This window comes from Heliangelus exortis, chromosome 3 (genome assembly GCF_036169615.1).
Source record: "Heliangelus exortis chromosome 3, bHelExo1.hap1, whole genome shotgun sequence".
Taxonomy (NCBI): Eukaryota; Metazoa; Chordata; class Aves; order Apodiformes; family Trochilidae; genus Heliangelus; species Heliangelus exortis.
Genome location: NC_092424.1, coordinates 69,098,088 through 69,122,320, shown reverse-complemented (window position 1 = coordinate 69,122,320; position 24,233 = coordinate 69,098,088). Strand labels below are relative to the sequence as shown.

At 36.5% G+C, this 24,233-nt stretch overlaps 1 protein-coding gene across 3 annotated transcripts in view; it reads right to left on the bottom strand.

The window, feature by feature from the left end:
- The window catches only part of CDK19 (cyclin dependent kinase 19), a 122,818-nt gene that overhangs the window by 56,142 nt on the left and 42,443 nt on the right, over window positions 1–24,233 (bottom strand). For all 3 annotated transcript variants that reach the window (XM_071741166.1, XM_071741167.1, XM_071741168.1), the window contains 2 exons: window positions 21,289–21,399; window positions 9,680–9,820 (listed from right to left, as the gene is read on the bottom strand). In XM_071741166.1, the coding sequence (XP_071597267.1) occupies window positions 9,680–9,820; window positions 21,289–21,399 (252 nt within the window). The remainder of the gene's footprint in view (window positions 1–9,679; window positions 9,821–21,288; window positions 21,400–24,233) is intronic.

Below are 24,233 nucleotides of genomic sequence, written 5' to 3'. Positions count from 1 at the left end.
TAACAATTACAGCGTAAGACAAAATGGCTTGAGTAGCTGAAATCCCCCATTCCGGGGGGAATTTCAGGAATGCAAAATATTGTCTGCAGAATGATTTTCTTAGACATCAGTTATGTTTGAGAACACCAGATACAGGGAACACGACCATGCTAAGTTTTGGGATTGGGCTTAAAACTTTAGCTAGTAGAACAGGCAAGCATAAACTCTTATAGTACCATCTTCATTTTTATTACAATCTTTTTTACTACTTTTTTTTTAACTGCAATTTTTAATTTTTTAGGTAAAACTCTTCCACCAGAAAAAACACATACCAAACAAAAAAAACCCCAGAAGTGGTTATATATAATAAAGTAAACCAACCAACCAAGTAAATAAAACCAACCAAAATTTAATATATGAGTAGAAACGGAAGCCTCACAGAGTAATGCTAGCTAGAGAGTGGGAAGGAAGGTTTGCTTGAGAGTGCACTATCACAGTCCCAATATAAAAAGCATTTTTCTGATGCCATCATCTTATATAAAGAGAATCAAATAATTACCATACTGTTTCTTACTACTTTACAAAGCAGCACAGGACAGTTACCAAACTCTTGGGAAGTGCTTCTACAAATCACTGAAAGGAAATCATAAAGTAATAGTGAGCTGTACTCTAACTCCACTGAGGTGCTGAACAAAGTGGAACAGGAGTGTGTCAGAATGCCTGTCATACATTCACAGGGGCTTCAGCTTCTCTAAGGAAGAAAAGCAAAAGAGAAGACTAAGAAAAATTTTAAAACTCCAGTCAGTACAGAGGTCTGGTATACAGAGAACCCTGCGTGTTTACGACTGACTGCTTGCACTATGCCAAACCATCCTTGCCTGGAAATCTTTGCTGATTCACTGTTAATAGATGAAAGAATATTACAAATACTTCTACCAGTGGTCCAGATGTGTTCAAGTTTTGTTCCTGTGGATATTAAAGTGTCTTGAACATTTAATTCTAAAGTGTTTTTACATGAAATTTTTTTAAAAAATAAGGAAAAGGCTATCATAATTCTTCTCTAGAGATGAGTTTGAAGACCTAGAGCTCAGTTTCTGAGAGAAGCTCCTCACATAGTCTTTCACTTCACAGACTGTATAAAAGATTTCTTTTGCTTTTGTTAACTGACACAACTGTGGTATTTGGTCTTACAGTTACAGTAAGGCAAATGATTTCTGAAACATTAGCCAGAAAGCAGAAAAGATGGAGACAGGAAAAGACAAAGAAGCCCTAAAATAAGCCACCCAGCTAACCAGTCAGTTTGTGCAGCAGAGAGAGTTTATCTGACAAGGTTCACACATAACCAAAAACTGAGGTATAAGCTAACATCCTTTGTTAGTCACTGTGGCTTCCTGCACCAGTGATCAAAGATGCTTAATTTAAATGCAAGGCATTTAAATTAATGTTATTGCAACATCTTAGTAGAGCAGTAATAACCACAGTATGCTTGCAAAGGGAGAGAAATGCAGAAGACAAAGCACAAGATGGCAAGCAACATGAAGAACAAATGCAGTTTTAATTTTTTCTGGATTTTATGTTACTACATTAGTTGTCTTCATTAGTTTTAAATAACTTCATTTAAGCTTCATTAGTTTCTACTACTATAAATATGAAGTCAGCAACATAGTGCCAGCCTTTGTAGCCTTATTCAGAGGGACAATGAGTCCAAAAAGAAATAATCTGATGCACTTGTAACCACTCCCATTATTCCAAGTATACTTTCTCCAACATTAAAAAAAAGTGGTCTTTTTTTTTTTAAAAAAAAAGCTTCTTCTAAACTTTGCTTTTTTCATTTAGAACACAACACCCAGTTTGCTCACCCCAAATGGTCAGATGCATCAGTAAGCCAAATATATCACATATTTACTAGAAACCTTCATACAGCAGATGGTATATTTACTGGGGCTATTAAAAAGCTGACATTTTCCTTCTGTATCAGGAAATAAAACCAAATACATTCTAGGGTTACATTAATACTTTTGTTTCTTTCTTGCCCTTTTTCTACCTCAGAAAAAGAGACATGAAGCTCACAGGAGCAATATGTCAGCTGTTGACTTTAGCAGCAAAACGCAGCCAAGAGAACATTAAATCAGCTCCTTTGTTTCTTCTGACTCATCTGAATTTATATCCAGTCAGGGTTTTATGGGCATAAGCTTGTTTCAGAACCTGAGGTAAAACATTTTTCTTCAACTGTAATTATTTTTATTAGTAAAAATTAATCTACACACATCACCTTAATACTCTTGCCACAAACCAAATGGTATGCATTAGTCAGTCTTGGAAAAACTGCTGTTTCCATGCACTCAGTAATACCCTGCACACCTTTATACACCCTTCTCAATCATGTGAGGATTAGTTACTACAACTGGAGAAAAGCACAGTTCTAAGTAATAAGAAATGCTCCATTTCTTTAATAGGTGCCCCTCAATACATGCCTAGCATTTAAACAGAAAAAGAAAAAAAAAAGAGAGAAAAGCATATGCTGATAAAACTCAGTTTTCTAATCAGCATGCAAAATTTCTGGTTCATTTTATCAGCCCAGAAGCATGCATCCATATAAATACACATACAGCCACCCACATACTTACTCTTGTTCCTCAGCAGTTAATTAAAATGTTATCCTCTCTCTGACCAGATATAAAAGAGGAAAAAATGTGTTAACCTTTCAGCTAATAATCTTTCTAAATCGCTTTCTAAAGTCATCATGGAGTCTAACCTCTCCAAATATGCAGGTTTAGCATGCATTTCCTTTCTTTTGGGGAAGTTGCAAGCTGAGTATGACCATTAACAAGGTTTTTTGACACTGTGGGAAGTCCCTTTCACCCCCAAGAGATCCTGCAGATGGAATAAAGGATTAGGAGGCCCAAACCCATACACATCCAGTAAAGAAAGAGTTAGGAGCACGTGTCCATCCACACTCGTGCACCTTTCTCATGGGTCCACACACGATGACACAGAAGGGTGGTGATTACAATTACAGTGTTTTTAAGAACTTGAAAGAAACTGGAAGATAGGTTGACTCATTCTTTATTTATAGGAGGTGTGTGCGCACCCAAACGGGTGAACAGGGCCAAGAAGCTTTTCAAGCCAGCACAAAATTACTAGCAGAAGGCAGGATCCAACAGTTCTGCATTCCTGCACAGCAGCTGCTTGTCAAGAGAGGGATGCATGAACCTAGATCTAAATTTGCTTTTGATATTTGCACATAAAAATCCTTTTTTAGAATTGCTGGTGAAAGGAGGTTTCCTGCCCTCTTCATTTTACATTTTATCTTAAAAAAATCCACAGGTTGCTTGCTCAGCAAAATGCTAGTGGGACATTTAAAAAAAACATTTAAATTCTGCTGCTTTTTAGCTAACTTTCCTAATTATTTTTTGGTCTAGAAAATGTTCATGGGAGGGCATGGGGAAGATGATAAGGAAGTACTTCAATATTATAAACTACTACTAATAAGCAATGAGAGAGTTAATTTCTCAAAAGGTTTGACATGAAAACAAGTAAGTCAGAATCTACTTAACGAAATTAAGAAAACTTCTAGTGCCTTCATACAACATGCAATTTAAATTTTTTTTGTCTTTTTAAGTACTTCTAGCTCATTAGAAAAAGACTATCAAACAATCAAAAGATTTATTAACTACATAAGCTACACTTATTATACTGCTTTCACTCAAAGATTTCCTAGCACATAAAGCAGTGATAAATAAGCTACAAATTAGACCCATAAATAGCTAACATACTGGGACATAAAGACAAATTAAGTGAGTTGTGCAATGTGGCAGCAAAATTCCAGAGCAGAGCCCAGGTAAAGCTCATTTAAGACACATGGGGATGGTAACATAAAAAGATGGAGATGGAAATCCAGTGCAAAAGTCTTTACCACAGTTGGATGCCTCCTCCCTCCCCAAATGAAATTAGTGAGAAGGTTGATTTGGAGAGAAAGGGTTACACTAAGAAAACCACACATGGACACAGAATCATCACCAGATTAGCCCACTCGGCAGCTCAAGTATCAAGAAAAGGGCAGCTCAAGTTAAGATGTGGGCCTGGCTGGAATCATGAGGTAGGATATCACAAAAACCTTGAGAAAAGTGAGCCTTGGCTACCAGTGAGGAAAAGTGATGCACAGTGTTACAGGGCATGTGCACACAGATGGCTGAACAACAGAACTGCAGGAAGACTTTTGCTGTCTCTTCTTTCTCTCTCCATTAGCTGTGTCTTCTGAAAAAAATCAACCTTTGATTCCATTTCCTACCAAAATAGTTTTTACTTTTCTTCCCCATTTCTTTCTCCAGTATGTCTTAGTAATACAAGCCAGAAGTCAATTACTATCTTTACTGTTCTTTTATCTATCATTTTGAAAACTCTAAAGTGTTTGCTGTCTTTCTCAGTGACAAAACCAATCCTTAAGTTTTCACTACAACCACTTTTCTTCACTGAATACCACCACAAGAGCTGTCCTGCAGTATATAAGGACCCTACATCCAGAATTTGCTCCAGAATTTAGTCACTTGGTTTCATCAGTCTGCCACATTGCCACCCATTCTCTTCCACAGCAGAAGCAGAAGTACCCTTTCCTTACAACCACTGTTCCCATTTGCTTTAAATGCCAAAGAAGGTGTATTTATACTGACATCATAAACTGTAAACTCTCAGATTTGAAAAACTGGCTCACACTGGCTCATCTCTGATGCTGACAAAAATATTTCAAACAACTGCAACTACATTATTGAAAAACTCAACTCAAACATGAAATCTTAAAATATCTTGAGAAATTTCAGGTGTTTGTTTTATTCTTACTGGCCAAAAGCTAGACACCTAGAAATTTAGAGGTGCCAACATGGTTAAGGAAGAAGATTACAGATCATACACTTAACACTGCCAACAGAATAGGACAATGTCACTGAAAACTGAATGCTCCCTTATGTCCTATCCTTGTCCACTTGACTCCCACACACCCACCAGTCCTGCCCATATATCCATCTTACATAAGCCTTTGTGTAACTGTGCTGAACCAGACTGGGGAATGAAGCTGCAGACAGATCAACCTCTTCTTTGTGAGTCTAATTTTAACTCATGTCAGTCTGCCAGTTCCCAGAAGGAGAAGGATCACAGTGGACCACAGAGAGAAGAGTAAAGGCAGCACGGCCTCCTGCATCAACACGAAGTTATACATCCTAACACGCCCAGGGAACCACCTCATCTAAAATCTACAGTGTCTCATTTACACTTTAAACACCTAAATCTTTTTTCTAAACAGAACTACACAAATCAATTCTCAGAGTGAAATGGACTTTGTCTGCAATCTCTGCAGTACTAAGACTCATGGACACCAATTGCTTCATCAGAACATGTTAACCCTGCCCCCTACGTAAATCAAAATTTTGATTCCAAAATTGTGTCAAACATCGAGTCTTTTCACCTATATAACTGTTGTTCATATAAGGGACTTTTGCAGTGGGGTAATTTCCTTAATTTGTGGAATGACATAAGCCATCAATTTAGACAATCTAAAGCTGTAGAGAGACAATACAAGAGAAACCAGGAACTCTGTAACCACTGAGTATTTAAAATTATAACAAAAACACTGAAGGAACTTGGCTTATTTTACAAAGGTAGCTTATACAATAAGAAAGTTTCCCAGAATGCTGAAAGCAACCATTTAACACAATCCTAGGGGGAGGGGGAGGAATCTTTTTATTTGTCTGGTGAGTTTGATTTCCAAGATTTTCAACCAGTAGCTTTAATAACTTTAAGCAGAAGACTAAAGAAATGCTCGAGGATGTAAATGGAAACTTAAATGAATTTCTCTATATGGTTTCTGTGCACTTAAAGAATCTCATAGGTAATAACTCCCCCCGGGAAAATACATCCTATTACAAATAGAAATTGCTTTTATCAAGTTCTAAAGGAAATGGTCTCTGCCTGCTTTTGTCCTTAAGCAACTAACATCAACTACTTAAAGGGCTATTAGCAAAAGAAAAAGTGCCAAACAGCAAAATCTTTTGTTGCTACCATGAATGCACACTGTGAACAGTCTATGGAAAATATCCATTTTTAGATGTCTCTGCAAGGTAAGGCTTTTGCTGAACATTCATGCAGAATATAAATAATTCTCCTCTGGGGGAAGAGGGGACAAAGGTATAATACTGCTCTGAATCACTGTACTCCACGTGCTGAATCTTCTAACTCATTATGAACTTAAGCACAATTTTGTATGTCTCAAGTGAACAGCTCATGGTATATACAGGGCTCTTTAAAAAAAAACATCTTAATACCAAAAGGTTATTTCTCACATGACACATGTCAACTCCAAAGTGTATAAATTTACACAATTCAAGTCAAAGAAATCAAAACTCTAATGCTCCCAGTCCCATATTCTGTACTGGTTTGAATCTTGCCATAAAGAAAGTTATTAATATTTTTTTATCTTACAGAGATTTACATCTCAGTCAAAAAATATACCTAAAAAATTACTTAGGACCTTTCAGCTACCTTCAGGATAAGAAAACCAGGAACAAAGTAACACAAACACTACAATCAGCTGAAAGATACACTGATTATTTTCATATTTCTAGAATCGTGAGTGTATCATGTTACAGTTTCCTCCAGTTTGGGCACTTTCCTCTATTCGGATTTGTGTTGAAGAGTTTAGCATGTTACATCACAAACACTAGCACTATAATTTAAGAAACAAAAAGGTGCATTATAACAATAAATCATCTGGTCTAATGGCAGATGATGCTAGAATGACCTGTTGAGCATCCTGCCACCACCTCCAGCCTGACCCTTCCTTCCATGCCAGTTCCCACACACACTTAGCTCCCAGTGAGATCCCTCAGGGAGCTAATCCTGCAGAAAATGAGCTATGCAGGAAAAAACCACAACAAACTAATGCTTTCTGTGGGGCTTAACTCCCTGAATGAGCTTGCCATGAGTCAAGTGTCACCTGCCAGACCATTCAAATGAATAGCAGTGCCAAGTGCTGGTGACAAAGGGAACGAGACTGTCTCCTGGTGGTACAAACCATCCATTAGCTTGGCCCAAGGACAGAACATGTATTAAAAGACTGCAAGTCCACACTGTTCTCCAGTTTTATCACTCTGTCATGCTTTTGCTGGCTACTGTTGACCTTAAAAAATAATTTCAGAGTAACGATTTTAAGGTATCTTAAAATAAAGATCCCTTGAGAACCAGGGGGTTTTAAAAAAGAAGGTTCTTTAAGAGCTCTTTGATTTAAGACAGTACCAAATTAAGATTTAAACAATGTTCTTCAAGTACCTCCAAGCAAGTCCTCTCACAAATACCTTACTTCCCATGTTTCTGTTTTTCACTGAAACATTTGTTAAATAAATTTTAAAGGTCATTTCCATGGCTCTGGAGAATTTTACTAATATTATCATAATTATTCGTGGATAATTTTTTTTTTTTTTTTAAACCAAAACAATGAGATATCCTTAATATGACTTTTATGAATGTCACCATCTTTGGTTTACATCCAAATGCATACTAAAAATAGTAAGAACAGAGTTATATTAAACCAGGAAAGTACAAGGTGTCTTGATGCAAAATTTGGTTTACATAAAATAGAAAAATATTTTTCCAGCGGATGTAAACTGAAACAGCTAAGGGAAAAACACCAAACTGCTCCTCAGCTTTAAGAAAACACTGAAGAGCTGAAATTTACCTATTATGCAAGAAAATGATTCCTGTAAAATCATGCCTGAGGTACCATTCTTAGAAGCAAAAAATCACAGCTATGAGCATATGAATAAAAATTAGAGTTATATGAAAATTCTGGTTAACTGAGAATTTAAACTGGTAGCTAAATGATTACATAAGCTCCTATCTTCAAGAGTAGACAGCACACATCCAGAATAACATTGCCTTTTTCTTACTGTGTTTAAGATACAAAATAACTATTTGAGCTACTTGAATCCTTCAGAAAGCAGCAGTAATTTTTAAAAAGGTAAATTACTCTGAATACATCTTTAAATCATCAGTCTATCAATGTATTCTTTAAAAATGGTTCCCCTTCTCTCACTGAGGTATCCCAGAATCCATTAGCTTTTATTTATTCGCATACCAAGAACACATTACTACTTCAGAAATTTCTGTTCCTCTCCCTTCTCAATTATTCCAACATCAGTCAAGCATCAGCATTCCAGAGCCATGAAAAACAGGCATCTTTCTCATAGCAGCAACCATCACCTTGCAAAGTTCCAAGGGAAAAAAGTGGAAACATTAGGCACCAGCTTTCTTGCAGCTCATAAACAGCAGATAAGACCTGCAAAGCAGCAGCACCAGTCACACAAATCCCCTGGCACTGCAGGCTGCAAGTAGCAATGCTGGCAACAAAATTCTCCAGAGTATTTGTTGTTGTTATATTAGCTACCATCTTGTATTTCGTATCAAGGTATCAAGCTCCTGTATGGTACTTGAGTGTATATATATTTAATAGCCCCTTGAACACATATCCTTCTTCCCTTAAACATAGCTGAATACAGACTTTTCAGGTGTTCCTTCTCAAGCTGTGTCTAATTACATGTCAGTACTGTGCCAAAGCAACAGCTGTCTCCTGAGGAAAGCAGTAATTGTAACAATTGTAACAATAAGTAAATAAGTAAATGTATAAATAAGTAAAATCAGGGTCATACTTGCTTCCTGCTTCTGCTTATGGCAGAATAAAAATAAAATAAAAACCAAAGAATGAGGTTCAAAAAAAATATCCACACAAAAAACCTGAAATGCCACTTCTGGCCACTGTTATTTGGTCTTACGACAGAAATTAAATAAATTTCCCTCAGAGTAATTTGTACATGTATCTCTATTTTGATAAACTGGCACAACTATGAAAAATAACTGAAGAAAAGAAGTGCCTTTAGACACAGATTATACTACGTTTCCTACCATATCTACTACTGATGTTACAAGAACATACCTGCAAAGATAGATTCAGCATGTTAACCATCATGTTTTTTGACTCATGCAAAAAATTCTTACTACAATACAAGTGGCAGCAAACATGATATGCATATTAGTATTTTTCTTTCTCTAACCCTTGGTGGCACTTAAGTACGAAGAGCAGTGGGAAACTTGAAGGGGAAAAGGGTAACTAAGACAAGGCACTTGGCTGCCCTTGAAATCCACAGTCAGCTTAAAGAGCCACTTCAGGTCATGAGAAATTTCAGGATGATAACTCTTTCACAGTTCTCTTCCCACGGTCAAAAAAATACCACATGGAAAAGAAATACTCCATGAAAAAAATACTCTTTCGCTAGCTTTTATGGTAGCTGGCACAGAAGCCAAACAATGTGCAAAGGTATCAATCACTTCCCTCTTAAATGCCTTTTAAACGTTGTCCACAAACTTATCAGAATGTTGAACCAACATATATCAGCTGGCTCATGTACTGTTTTCATATATTGATATCTGCAGTCCTTTTACCGCATCCTGCATCATTGTCCAAGCTCAGATGAATCAGATAAAAACAATGCAAAAACATAGTTTGTTTTCATGTTTAAAGTCTCCGTTGGTCCCCTGCAACAATAACAGGAAGAGCTGTACGGATCGATACGCAAGATTACTAATAGGGACTTTTCTTCTCCTACCCAACAACATGCACGTGAAACTTTCTTAACCAGGTAGCACATGCAATACTTACCAGATCTCTGTGAAGCACCCAGTTTGCATGGAGGTAATGGATTCCATCAAGGATCTGGTAGAGTAGGGATTTAACCATAGATCTTGGCAACTGCATGGGCTTTTTATTTGCTTTTGAGGCACGGTGAAACTTGATAATATGCTAGAAATAAAACAAGTAGAAACATGAAGCATGTTAGAGAAGTCAAAAGGTTTTTCTGTTGTGTTGTTTTCTTTAAAAACTAATACTAAATAATGGAATGAAATACCAAGTTTGTTGAACTTTGCCATTAAAAGTAGTAGTGATGTGCTCAAAATTTTAATTGGTTTTCTTCTCCTAGTTGCTTTAAAAAACAGCTGGCTACTTACCTCCAGTAAAGGGTCTTAGACACTCTCCTCCCTCCCTCCTCCCCAGTTGGGATCCTCTTATCCTCACCTGCTAGAGCAGAAGCTTCCAAACCAGCAGTATCTACCAGAAAGAGGATCACACTCTAGGCTTTCACACCTTCCCTCCTCTCCAAGAAAACCCATGGGAAGAGTGGCTGCAACTATTTTACTGCTCCCCGCTAAATTAGAATCCCAGCAGATTGAGATTAAATAAATATTTAGGGGCTCAGGGGAAGACATAATTCTAAAAACCCTACAACACAAAACATTAGGATAAGATCATGTTCAAATATCTAAAAATGGTTATATTCTCTCTTCCAAGTTTTGACTGCATACTTCATTGATGATGACAAGCTGGAGGCTCTTGGGTTAGAGAAATCAGACAGCCCAGTAGAGGACAAACACCACTTGAAAACATGGAATACAGAAAGGAACCCCAGCAGTAGTCAGTCAAAGGAATCAAAAAAAGATCACGAAAAGATTGCTGAGAGACCACTAAATATTTATAAGCTAATTAACATCTGTTGTAAGATCAATGCTGAGATAAAGGGTTTAAGTTTGATTTTGCTACCATGTATGAGAAATAAAGTGTATTGAGGCTTTTCTACCTTTTCAGGCCTTGGACAACATGGGGGGCTATGCAAAGCACAAACCCAGTCTTAACATTAGCATTCCACAAACAACTAAATCCATTCATTCGTATTAAAAATAAAATATAAACAACAACAAAAAAAATCTCCTTTCTGAAGGTGATCTAAAGAAGCATCTCAAATAACCAGATTTTAGTTGTGCTTTTCAAAAGACAGCAATAATAAAGGCAGTTTGTATTTCTACTGACAGCAATTCAAAATGCCAGCTTGTAGAGTGCTAAGACTACTAATTATCAAATTCTTTAACCAGGATGTGCCCAGTTTAAGATCATTCCCCCACACAGGTTCAAGCTGTGGCCAAAGGCCATGCTTTCATTAGACCTCTGCTCACCTCACCACCATCCCCCAACCCAGTTTGTCACTACTGTTCTCAATGACAAGGTTAGTATTTCCTCATGGTAAATGTTACCTCTGGCTGTCATTAGTATTTTAGCCACTGTCACATTGTGCTAAGTAAAGGTGTAGAAAATATTGTTTAAAGAAAAATATAAAATAGCAAAAAACTCCAAATAAATCAGAACAACAGGCTGCTTACTGTCTATGAGCAGCAACATTCCCACTAAGCCTTCCACTACTACACTTTCAAGAGTGATGGCTGTATGTTAAAAATCTATAAAAATAGAGGTTATTATTATTAGGTTATAATATGAGGATCAGTGAACAAAACAAGCTCATAGTAACTGATCCTTTAATTATGCAACCACTCTGAAAAACATACTGGAAAGCCTTAAGCAATAATTTCCTTTGGAAAGTTTTTTTCTTGTCACAAGAAACTTTTGTGTCAGAATTTCAACTTCAACCTTCCAGTAACACACAATGCAGTAACACACCAGATAATGGCCTTCATGTCTAATTACAACATGTTTTATAATGTAGTAACAATACCATAACCCCTAAATTACTACCTTTAAGACAGAGTATGAAAAAATACAGGAGCAAAGGTCACAACACTGACCCCTAAACGCAGCTCAGCCCTTTTTCAAGGTGCATGTAATCACTAAAAGCAATTTCTCTACCCATTTAAAAACCAACTAGGATCCACAGAAAACTCCACGCCTTATCATCATGGCATGTAGAAAATGAAAGAGGGTCGTCTTGGACACAATTAACCACAGAGTTGCCGAGGAGGAAGGTTTTGCCTCTGGCCCTACCACGGCCCCTCTGGAAGAAGCGAATGTGATGACACTGAATCATATAAATCACAGAATCTTTCAGTTTGGAAAAGACCCTTGGGATCATCAAGTCCAACCATCATCCCTACTCCACTAAGTTCTCCCCTAAACCATATCCCCCCAACACTACATCTAAAAAGCCCTTAAACATATCTAAGGATGGTGACTCAACCACCTCCCTGGGCAACCTATTACAGTGTCTGACCACTTTTTCTGTGTAAACTTTTTCCTAATGGCCAGTCTAAACCTACCCTGTTGCATCTTGAAGCCATTCCCTCTTGTTCCATCACTAGACATCAGGCTGGTGGCCTCTGGTTTCCACCCCTGTTGTTCCCTGTGTCTCCCCAATTCCTTCCGAAGGATTTGGAACCCTGCCAAAGGCTTTGTCCCACAAGAAAATAAAGGACTGAGCAGACCCTTAAAGCAATGCAAGAATCCATTCAGGAGAAAGACACTATTAATCAAGCAGCTACTAGGGCCATCTACAAGATCAGCAAAGCAGAACCTACACCAAGGTAGAGGAGGGGAAGGTTTTTCCCATAGTGACTCGAAGCAGCAGCATCCCTCTCCCTCCCATTTCACAGGAACACCTAGGTGAACATTTGAGGCAGATAATCTGCCCTTACACTGAGCTTCAGGTATAAAAGTTACCTCTAAACCAGAGCTGGCACAACAAATCAGTGCACCACTAAGCTAAGTTACCCAGCCAGATGTGCCAGTGGAGGATCACCAACACACTTAACAAACCTGGCTCATGCTCCAGAAGATGGCAGAGCTTGCACTTGGACACATTATAAATCATCTTGCTCTGATGTTTGTTTGTCCCAGACAGAAAGGCTAACAAAGCAAGCTCCTTTCTTGAAGCAGTTACTGAATTGCAGAAGTTAATTAAAATTGACAGTTTTGCTTTAAGCAAGTGGCATCACCTTTAGATAAAATACAATTTCCTACAAAAGAAAATACAAGATTATTTTTGCCATCTTACTCTAAAGAAGTTTGTATCTATCAAATGGAAAACTTCAGCTCATCACAGCACTGAGATCTGAACAAAAATTAATCTAAAAACATATTGCAGGGCCAAATAGCACAGGGAACTGAAAAGCTGAATTTGCCCCATACCAAAGGGATGAACCCATAGTGCTTATGACCTAATCCTACTCTCAAGAGTTTTCTAAGAAAAGTAAGTCACCCAATTTCTTGTATGCACCTGGCCATATGCAGAAAGACCAACACATATAGCCAACCCCCAGTGGCAATTTTAATGGCAGCGTCCATCTAAGAAACAGAAAAGCAAATAAGTGCCACTGCTGAACAGCATCTTTTCTAGTGGATGCAGCAAGTCCAAGTTTTTCCTTATCCCTTTATACTTTCAGAAATATATCTTATCTGGGCCTAGCAGTGTTGTGGAAGAATATGTCTCAAATTAAAAACAAATAAAAATTAAGAAGAGCATTGAAACAGAAACAAATGAAAAGTTAGAACAACTTGACAGCTTCAGCATTCTGCCCGTCTTTTTTCACTGTCACACCCTAAAGCTAATTTGACTCCCCTGTTCTGATAGACCACCTGGCCACAACCGCAAAAAAGCAAAAATTTAGTCTTAATTGGCCAAATGCACATTAGTCACATGCTACAGAAAAGAAACTCATCCCCAGTATTATCAAGCCATACTTTCATCTTAACTAGAACACAGTTCACTAGAACACTGTAGATGCAAACTCTCCTGATAGATAATATCTAAGATCATTCAAAATGAAAGAAGAACACTTGTCATTTGAGGTAAATGAAACCCTAACCAATTTTCAAAACTATTCAGCAAAAGTAGCCAAGTTGGTTTCCTTTTTTCTGCATCTGTATTTTCAGATTCCTAAATCTTAACAACATGTTGCTGCTAACTGGATTCCAAAAATGTTGTTAGCAAATTAGGTATTCACTTTTAGAAAGAAACATAATATAAAATATTTATATTGCTTTTACATATTCTTAATTTAAGCAAGGCATCAGTTTTGAAGCAGTGGCTTTAAGTCTCTATTCTTAATTAAATTACTACTTCATTGACCAACATTAAAGTACAAATTTTTTACATTCTATAAAGCAGTGATGTTTCAAGAGGCTTGCTGTAATTTGCTATTTGCAACCTTGGGAACTCTTGTCTTTGTTTACTAACTGCATATTCCCAATTTTCAACCTCAAAAAATGTAAAAAAATTGAAGGGAGAAACAGATTAACTGGCTTATTTCAGCAAGACCATTTTAACTTTAGCAAAGCTAAGACAATAGATAAAAATAAGACAATAGATAAAAAAAGATAATAAAGTAGTAAAACAGAGCTAAGCATTCAGAAAGAAAATAGTGGTGACTCATGGAACGGCATTCAAACTAGTAGTTCATCTGTCTTCTGTGTTACCAAGGTGCATACCAAGCCCCATCCAGCCTGGCCTTGAACACTCTTCCAGGGAGGGGGCAGCCACAGCTCCTCTGGGCAAACTGTGCCAGCATCTCACCAGCCACACACTGATGAATTTCTTCCTAATGTCTAACCTAAATCTCACCTCTTCCAGTTTAAAGCTATTACCCCTTGCCCTATCATTATATGCCCTCATTAAGAAGTTCCTTCCCAGCTTTTAAGCAGCCCCTTCAGGTACTGCAGGGCCTCTATAAGGTCTCCCCAGAGCCTCCTCTTCTCCAGGCTCTTTCTTTCATGAAAATCCCTTGTATTTACCAAGCACGTACCAAGCATTCAAAAGGCCCTAATTTTAGCCTGCTTCCAAGGAAGTCAAGCTGATGCAAACAAACTCTGTGTTCATGTAGCAAATTAGGAGAATTGCTGTTCAGTATGACAGAGATTGAAACAAACAAGTTAGACCTGGAAAGTTTTCCTGAAAGTAAGAAATCAGCTAAAGGAGAGATTTGATGCATGTCTGACTAAGTGAAGTTACAGTGTGAGGTCTTACCTCAGCAGGTCTATGATGATCCATAGACCTCAAGATACAACGCCCTAGAAAATCTGACTTAGGTTCTACTGCTTAAGGCAATGCTTGTTTCAAAATTATATGCATTTCTGTCAAGCTGAAATGCAATCACGTCAATGCAGATGTCTCGCCCTGATGAAATGTCTGTCTGCTCAAGCATTTTTGCAAAAACTCTTTAATTGCTAATCCAACATTTGAGAATAAAACAGAATTACAATGTTCCTGTAAAAAGTAAAATTACATTTTAATACTAAAGACACGGAATTTTGGATACATATGAAATCCCTTCCGAAGTCAAGAGGAAGACTCAGGTTATATGGCTTCAAACCTCATTTTCAAGTTATTTTCATCTTGTCTCTTCAGCAACCAATGCCAAAACAAAGGTAACTAATATTATTGAGTGTTAAATGTAAAGCACTTAAAAAACTGAAGAGGAATGTATCAAAATCTAAAGGTGGTATAAAAAAAAAAATAACTGTGCAGGAAGCAAAGATAAACCAAACTAACCTGAGTAACTTTTTTGTTGTTCCCAAAACATATTACAGCTTCATAAGTCTACACTTACAAGTCATTTCAGACAGCAAGGTTCTGGATACTAAAATTTTTTCAAAGATATATTACAAGTAAAATAAAACAAAATCAAAACAACAGTGGGTTAAAAGTAGTTCCACGCTGAGGTTTCCAATTTTGGAAGCACTACAGCAATCAACACCTAGCAGTCCTTCAAAAGAGGAGAGGGGAAAAAAAATGCTCCTCAACACACTCCCTCTAAATGATTCTGGTACACAGCCATCATCAAGTTATCTTCTTTAGAATGTCATAAACAAAACTGCCTAATGCAAAGTCCATTTCAAAGTGACAAGAGGTCAACATTCTAATACCAGAGTGAAAAGAGTTTTAATACACTAACTTTTTCTAAAGCCAACTTGCTTCAGCTGCCCAAGCTTTGAAGCACAGAGCAGACAGAAACAGATACATTAGAATTTTCCTAGGTTTTTCTGGGGTCTTTCAGACCTTAATATGTCAAAGTAATTCTAGAGTATGATAATAAAACCCTTCAGAATCCAGCTACCCTTTCAGTATGTATCTGAAACACTCAGTATTCAGGACACTTTGCTCACATTAATTCTTCATACACTATGGTTTTGCAACCTTGCCTCTCTCTTTGAGGTCTGTTCCTACCTGTTGTTTCCTCCAAGTCTCTTACTTCATGGTACAGAAAATAAACCCAAAAACTACCCTCAAATCCCTATAATTAAATCCCTATAATTCCAGCAAAAAAGCCAAGTTTTGTGAATGACAAGCACATTCTCAGGACAGACAGCTATCAACAATAGCCAACCAGCCTTTTAGTGTCAAAAAGACCCTATCTCTTATATTTGAAAGAGAGAAATCATGTCATAAAGACTTCATATAGCAATGGCTGATCATAAAAATTGTAACTTAAAAGTAATCAAAACCTATACCATCCCATTCCCTCCTGCCCCAACAATTCTTACATTCTTCTGCCAGCTAATGAAGTCCTATATTGGTAAAACTGCACACAACAGACCAAGAATCACCTGATGGAATATGACAGAATTGAAAAAAATTACATACATAACTAGAGAAAACTAAAAGAGCAAACAAAAAAATGCTACACTGAGGAAAAAAAGTTTTTCATATATATAAAAATATTTGTGATCAACTAGGATCCGAGTTATCCTCATGACTAAGAGCTAAACTGAAGCCCAGTGGAAGGAAACTATAGTTGATTACACTATATTTCAGAAAGACTTTAAAACTGAGATCTATCTGAAAACATAATTAAATAAATGTGCCCATTTATTGCACAAATCAGCATGCAAAACCTTTTATTTCATTTACATATAAGAACATTATTCAAAATGCTGTTAGCTGAAATGAAATACATTTATTTGAATTTTAAGAGTCAGCTAATGTTACAAAATTCACACATAAAAAGGTTATTTTCTCCTTTCCAGTACTTGAAGACTATTTTTAGATATACACGGCTATGCTTACAAACTCTATCCTGTATTTTTTAGAAGCAGAATACATAACAAGTATTTCACATAAATCCAGCTTTTCCATATATTTATATCAACAATAATTTCAAGATTAATTTTTCTCCAAGTTTCTCAGAGGTACTTGCTGCCAAGCAGTTAAGTTACTAGAGATCATTAGAATCTGATATAAGAGAGGAACATTCAGCCATACCTAAAAAAATACCAGATAATGATTTAACTGGTCTCATAGTAAATGTGTCATCACACCCAATATTATCAAATTGCAGTTAATAATTTGTTTAATTACTTATTATGAACCGAGGATGTTTTGTATGGCTGTAAAACACAGGCAACACATTTTACTGTGATAAAAATCTCTAATGGATTTCAGAACAAGATAAAAACAATACTTGGGAACTTCTTGTTTTAATTACAACAGAGATTTCCAGAAAGGGGATCCTAAAGCTTTGAAGTTACACGCAGTTAAATAGGCCTGAAAATTAACCCTGTACCACAGCTGGAAAAGTGGATAACCTATCAAAAATGTTAACTAAAAATACAGAGACCATAGAATTGAAGACACTGAATGTGTGCTTACCTGCAGTATTAAAAACAAAAACCTTTGCTTTAGAAAATATTTCCATATGATACAAATCTCATGCTGTAGAGTATAGGAGTAACTAGGAATAAAAGAAAAGCTCTACGAATTATATATCTCCCCAATAGATAGAAGTAACTACACTGACAACAAATAAAATTCACCTCCAGAGCAGATCTCATTTGTATCAAACTTTTCTTAAAGTCAAATTACACAATCATAATGCATTTAATATATTTAATATAAATTTGAATAATGTCTTTAAGTGGATGAGCTTTACAGAAGAAATTTTGGACAGCAGAATACAACTTAAGACTGTTCTTAAGGTAAAATAAGAACATATGTAAAAGTTGAATAGGAAGGTAAATTATTCCTTAGGGACATAGAAGCAAAAACTCATGCATTTAAAGCATTGTTTTTTAAAAAACAAAAGGGTCAAAAAATAACATAGCAAAAAACCACACATCAGTTGAAGCAATTATACTTTTTCTTCAAAAGATTCCATCCATGTGAAGCTTTGTAAGATTATTTAGTTCTGTGTACTGCAAATAAATGTGTAAATTATATGTAGCATCAGTTCCACTCACAGACTTAATCTTAACTCAGTTATGCGTTAACTGAATTACAAATTACATTTTTTTTGTTTAAACATTAATTATGGCAGAAAAACTGGATAGAATTTGGATTAAAGCCAACCGAGACCTTACAAGCAGATACTGGAAAAGGAATGTCCCTCAGAAAAGAAGGAATAGGAGATGGTAGGTTCTGTTGCTATGAACATCAGAAGCCCAGAGCTTCAGGCAATTGGAATATAAAGGTGTGAGACTTAAGCCAGTTACCAGGAATTAAAAAAAGGATGTGACCTATGATGTAAGAGATACTCAATGGGATTTGTGGACATACATGTTTTTAACCTTGTATCAGATGCTCCTGAGATACAAGTCACAGAATCTTGCATTTATTTCATAGTATGAGGATATATAAGCAGTGATGCAGTGCAGACAATACACTATAAATTAACATCTGTGACACACCCAGTAGCCTTAGAACTTTACCAGATGACAGAGACTAATAGCCAAGAAAAATCATAAGGAAATAATTTGTGGATTACACTAAGAATTTTGGTAAAAAGGCAAACAAGAGTTATAAAACAGTTGCTCAAAAGAATTCCTATATGCTTAAACATTCTTTATTATAATCTGATTAATGGCTTTGTTTTGTAAAGCATAATTTGGGAGTTAATGATGGAAAAATCTTTGATAGGCTTAATTATTAAATTGTGAATAGACTTGTAGGCAAGAACAACATAATGTCCTCATCAATACCTGTCAAAAGTAGTTCAAATTACCATAGTTTTCTTCAGCCCTTAGTAATAGTACCAACAGAGTCATAGCAATTTATGAAGTATGCTGCTATCTATACTCATGTTTCAGATCTGAGCAGTCTAATCCTTGGAAATTAAATGCAAAGGAAAAAAATGTTCTTGCTCACCATAAAATAATTTTTTTAATCCACTTAGCTGGCAACACCACTTTTCCTCTTTGGAACAGGACTTTTTTTTCAGTGTTACAGAATGAAAAGAATAAGATAGCATCTAGTATATTTTATTCAACTCTTGCCAAATATTTCCAGTACAGAAGCTGAAAAATTTAATGATTTTAATTAATCTGATATTTGTAAGTGATGAGAGTTTACTCTTCTCATTGAAGCCAAGAAGAGTTACTAAAGCTGAGCAGCTTTGAACAGAAAGCTACTACCATAGAAATTTTGGTAAATAATTCTAAATCTACCTACATTTGAAACCATTGGTCTCTTGGAATCTACATCTCGCTAGTGACAGCACATCTAAAATTCCCAAAGTTTAAATTCTTCTAAACTAATACCCACCATGAATAGATTTATTTTGGCTTTATGTAGTGCTGGAAAAGCACCTGGTGCTATGCAGTAACAAAATGTGTCCTTCCCTACTGCAGTTTCTACCCCAAAGAGCTGAAAGGGTACAAGCTGTAAAGCACAGGAAATGCAAAACACAACACAACACAGACAGAATGACAAGTGGTTGTTATTACTGAAATGCGTTACAAAATAAGTGGATTTTTAGGAGTTTTTTGAAGGAGGATAGTGAAGGATCTTTACGTACGTTAATTGGGAGGCTGTTCCATGTGTAGGAGGCAGCGTGGAAAAAGACACAAAGTTGGGAGTGAGCAAAAGAGACAAAAGGGGAATTAAGAGCGATGCTTGGGAAGTGCTGACGGGAAAGGAAATGAGGACCAAGGTTAAGCCAGAACCAAAAGTGCCTTGAACATGGCTAACTTTATGCAAGGGAGGAAAAGGAATTCCTGGCAAAGGCATAAGAAGCAAGGAAACATGGGCACTTATAAAGGAAAGGAGAAATGATTTGTGTAGCATGTCCCATAGGAAAAAAAAAAAGTGAGTTAAGAAGTGGGAGACCAGTTCACATCAAATATCTAGTGTAACAAACATTTCAGTCTCGTGTAACAGAAAAGAATTAACTTCACTGAGATTATGACCAATACCCAGCCAGATGTGAGAAGTGGTAAGAACAGACTGCAGTCATTCTTTATCTAAAGCTGTTAGATCATGTGAAAAATCACCATGCAGTGTAAAAAAACACGTCCAAAATAAATTAAATGGAAAAGGTTAGAAAAAAGGTGTTTTTAAACATGTCATTCAATGTAACAGTAAAATGTGTTTGTTGTGGTTGTTCTGTAAAATGAGTAAACTTATTGGGTAAATTCTGTCCATACAGGGTTTTCAGCTGCATTCCTACTCATCGCTGTCACCAGTTGTGAGAAATACACTAACTCTCAGTGTACACTAGACTTTGATGAAGAAAACTTTTAAAGCACAAAGCTGCTACCCCCTAGGAGAAATTAAATATTTTTAAAGCATATTAAGGGGAATGAAACACCATGACTTGATTTGTTCCGAGCCAGAAATATCTTTTTCACATGGTCTAAGTTTACTTTGCTTCCAGATTACAATTTTGTGTCATTTACAAGTACATTTTTTTTAGCTCTTAGGAGCTAAGTACAAAAAAGTGAACAATTTGTCACCAACACTAGTAATAACAACTTCTGAATTCCCGAAACCTTAAAAAATAACATCAGAATTAATGTTACCATTCCCTCTCCTTGCCTATATTTTCAAAGGAATTAAAATTTTATTGATTACTCTTACTCTCAGTTTAAATTAGGTCCAAGCCAGTCATATCTTATCAATAGGCGTGGAGCTTGACTATTTGTATCCACGTTCAACTCATTATGTCATTGATGTCCACCTCTACAATAAATGAAATGAAACAGTATTGTAAAAACAGAGACCTTAGTGTCTCTGCTTCTCTTCCCCATAGTGAAAAACCATCAGTAGGCCCAATTAGCATGGCTTTTTTTTTTTTTTCTTTCCACTCATACTGTCACAAATTCACTGTTTAGAATTAGATAACTGAATTCTGGACACTTCTACTATATCTCTATGTAAATCAGTCCCTTTTTTTTTTTTTGTGTATGCGTGTGCAGGAAAAAACATTAAACACATTTCCAGAACCTTTTAAGAAGGCCTCAATTTAGGAATGCTTTCTTTATCTCCAATTAAAGCTTGCATGAAAATTCTTTTAACTTCAGAAGGAACTCTAACTTAAGAAAATTATTCTGCATAGCCTTTTGCAGGTTTTAAAGTGTACAAAGAACATGGTGTCAATTAGACCCTGAATTACAGAACAAGAAATTTATGCATCTCTGCACTATGTAAAAGTACACCACACACAAGTCAGTTTGAACAAGCTCATATTACACTACCTCAAACACTCAGGGAAATCTGTACTCACCCACAAATCATGTTCAGCATAGTCAAACAGCAGCCAAACCTTTCTGTCACTGTGAGAAAGGAAAACCTTCTGCAATGCAATCACGTTAGGGTGCTTCAACTCTCGTAAAAGCTGCAGAGAAACAGAGAAGCTCTTGTTACTTCAGTGCTTGTTAAGAAAAGCAAACACAACAACAACAAAACAGGTCTTAGCACAAATAGCAAACAAGTACTCCCAAAAGAGGCTCTAGAAGGAGTGATGCCACTGATACAGCATATTATCTTCAAAATGTCAAAACCAGGGTATATATGACCTCCATGGATGGGCTGCTCCTCTGCCAGCACAGCTGACCATCACTAGTCACCTTCCTTCCTCTGTCCCACACATCCATCCCACATACTCATCCCACTCACTCTCAGATTCTGTCTTAAAATAAAAGATGAAACTGCACACAAACATGAGTGTTCTATTGTGAAAGGTGAACACTTGAGGTTGCCAGAATGCAGCCTGTGCTCTGGTCCAGATCTTTTTGTGGACAACAGTTTTCAGTCACCACCATAATTACTGTACTATGGATAATTTGTTTTTGCATTGGATCCCTGCCTCACTTGCCTCAAAGTCTCTAAGGTTGTTCTCAGAATATAAGGGTGTTTTCAAGGAAACGTTTATCAGAACCATTTTTCCGATGGTTGTTACAACTACTGTCCCGTAATCCAGAGATAAACCCAAGCTGATTTAGTGCTTCCCAGAAAGAAAACTAGATCTCATGACTAATGAATGAGTCAGCACATTAAAAGCAGACACCGCTGCTGAAGTCATCGTTTTTGCCAGATTAAATCAGTCTCAGGAGGAGCTGGGAAGCAGAGCTTCCAAAAAATACCATTTTCATGAAATAGCTTTTTTTTTTTTTACTCAGTACTACAGTCAGAAAAATGACTGATAACTTCTGTTTTATCTGAAAATCACTTGCATCTGCAGCACTAGTAAACAAATCGCCAAGAATCAATTTATAATGGCAAAATAGTAAATGGAGTAGATTCCAAGACACATTTGAGAGAAACTATTCTTCCCTTCTTTTCACATTACAGAAAAAGACTTAAGATGTTTATTTTTGGGAGGAGGAATATGGAAGAGGTTTAATTTTAAAATATATTATCCTTTGGCTAAACAGATATCTATCAAGACAAGAAACTTCTTAAAGAATATTACAAGTACTTAACCTATTTCAGTTTTCCAGCAAATGAGATAAATTGAAAGCTTTCTCTACTATGCAGAAAGTGTATTGTTTTCATTTCTTCCTCTCCTTAACACTAAGCATTTGTAGTTATAAAAGAAAAATTCTTGGCTAATGAACTGATCAATAGTTATGCCCAGATATTACTTATGAGATACAGTAAAAATAATTTTGTGACTTAAATAGTAAAAACTTGCAGAACTATACCTGGACAAAACTCTGTCTCTTTGATATGTATCAAGAGATGCTGCTGTATACCTTGGCTCTAGTAATATTAAAAACTATTTTTTGATGTGATGCTTCTGCCTTTTTTTTTTTTATAAAGAGCTCTTTTCATTCTAAGGGGAGGGGAAAAAACACTACAGCAGGCACTTTTTTTTTAAAATTGCTGTTAGATTTTCCTTAAATATACTGTTGGCAGCAGTAGTAATATAAAAACATTCCAAGCTCTGGGGTTTTTTAAATGAAATAAAGCATTCTCTCAAAATAAGTAAAACTCTACAGTAAAAAACATCCAAAGAGAATATAGTTCCATGTCAAATGCTAGTATATAATTTAAAAGTTAACAGAAATGTTATCTAGAGCATAAGAACAGAAATAATACCTAATGCATTGTGAATTAATAGAAAGATGCTCCATGGCCAAGAAGGCCAAGATGATTCTGGCTGGAACCAAAGTAGCCATCAGGACTAAGGAAGTGACTGCCCCCTTTTCTCCACACTGGTTATGTTCAGTTATGTTCAGTTTGTGGGCCCCACTACAAGAAGGACATGGAAGTGGTGGAGCATGTCCAAAAAGGACAACAAAACTGGTTCTAGGGCACAAGTCTTATTTGGAGTGGCTGAGAGAAGTGGAGTTGTTGAGCCCAGAGAAAAGGAGGCTGAGAGGAGACCTTACTGCTCTCTGCAGCTACCTGAAAGGAGGCTGTAGCAAGGTGGGGGTTGGTCTCCCACGTAATAAACAATAGGATAATGGGAAATGGCCTCAAGTTGTGGCAGAGGACATCTAGATTGAACATCAAGAAACATTTCTTCACCAAAAGGCTTGTCATACACTGGAAGGGCGGCTCAGGAAGGTGATGGAGTCACCATTCCTGTAGGTATTTAAAAGACACGTACCCCTAACATTCTGTGATTCTGTGAAGTGGTGCTTAGGGACATGGTTTAGTGGTGAACTTGTTACTGCTATGCTTACAGTTGGACTTGATGGTCTTAAAGGTCTTTTCGAATCAAAACAATTCTATAATTTTATTCAAACAAGAAAGAAATGTGTATGTTCTGCAGCTCTCAGCACCCCTACTAACACCACTCCACAAAGAGAAACTGTATGTACCAGTGATCACCACCTACCAGGACAGCCTGATTAATAAATGAAACCTGAAACCACTCCTTTTCGTGCAACTCACAAAACCAGATGCTTCCATATTAAAGAAAGTGGTCATTTCTTATCCAAAACAATGACATACACTCATCTAATGCACCATTTTCTCTTTTGGTTCAACTTAGATGACTCAACAGGCATCCTTATCTAAACCCTGCATTTTTCACAACAGAATCAAACTGTTACTGGTATGATCTTAAACACTTATTTTTGTTTTAAAAAAGAGGAAGAAAACATTGGGGTTTTTTTAATACTACATGTGTTGAGTTTCTAACAGAGAATGTTTGTATTTGACCTGAAGCTGGAAAACAGAGCATTTTAAGATAAACAGCCTCTGCAGAAAAAAAAAAAA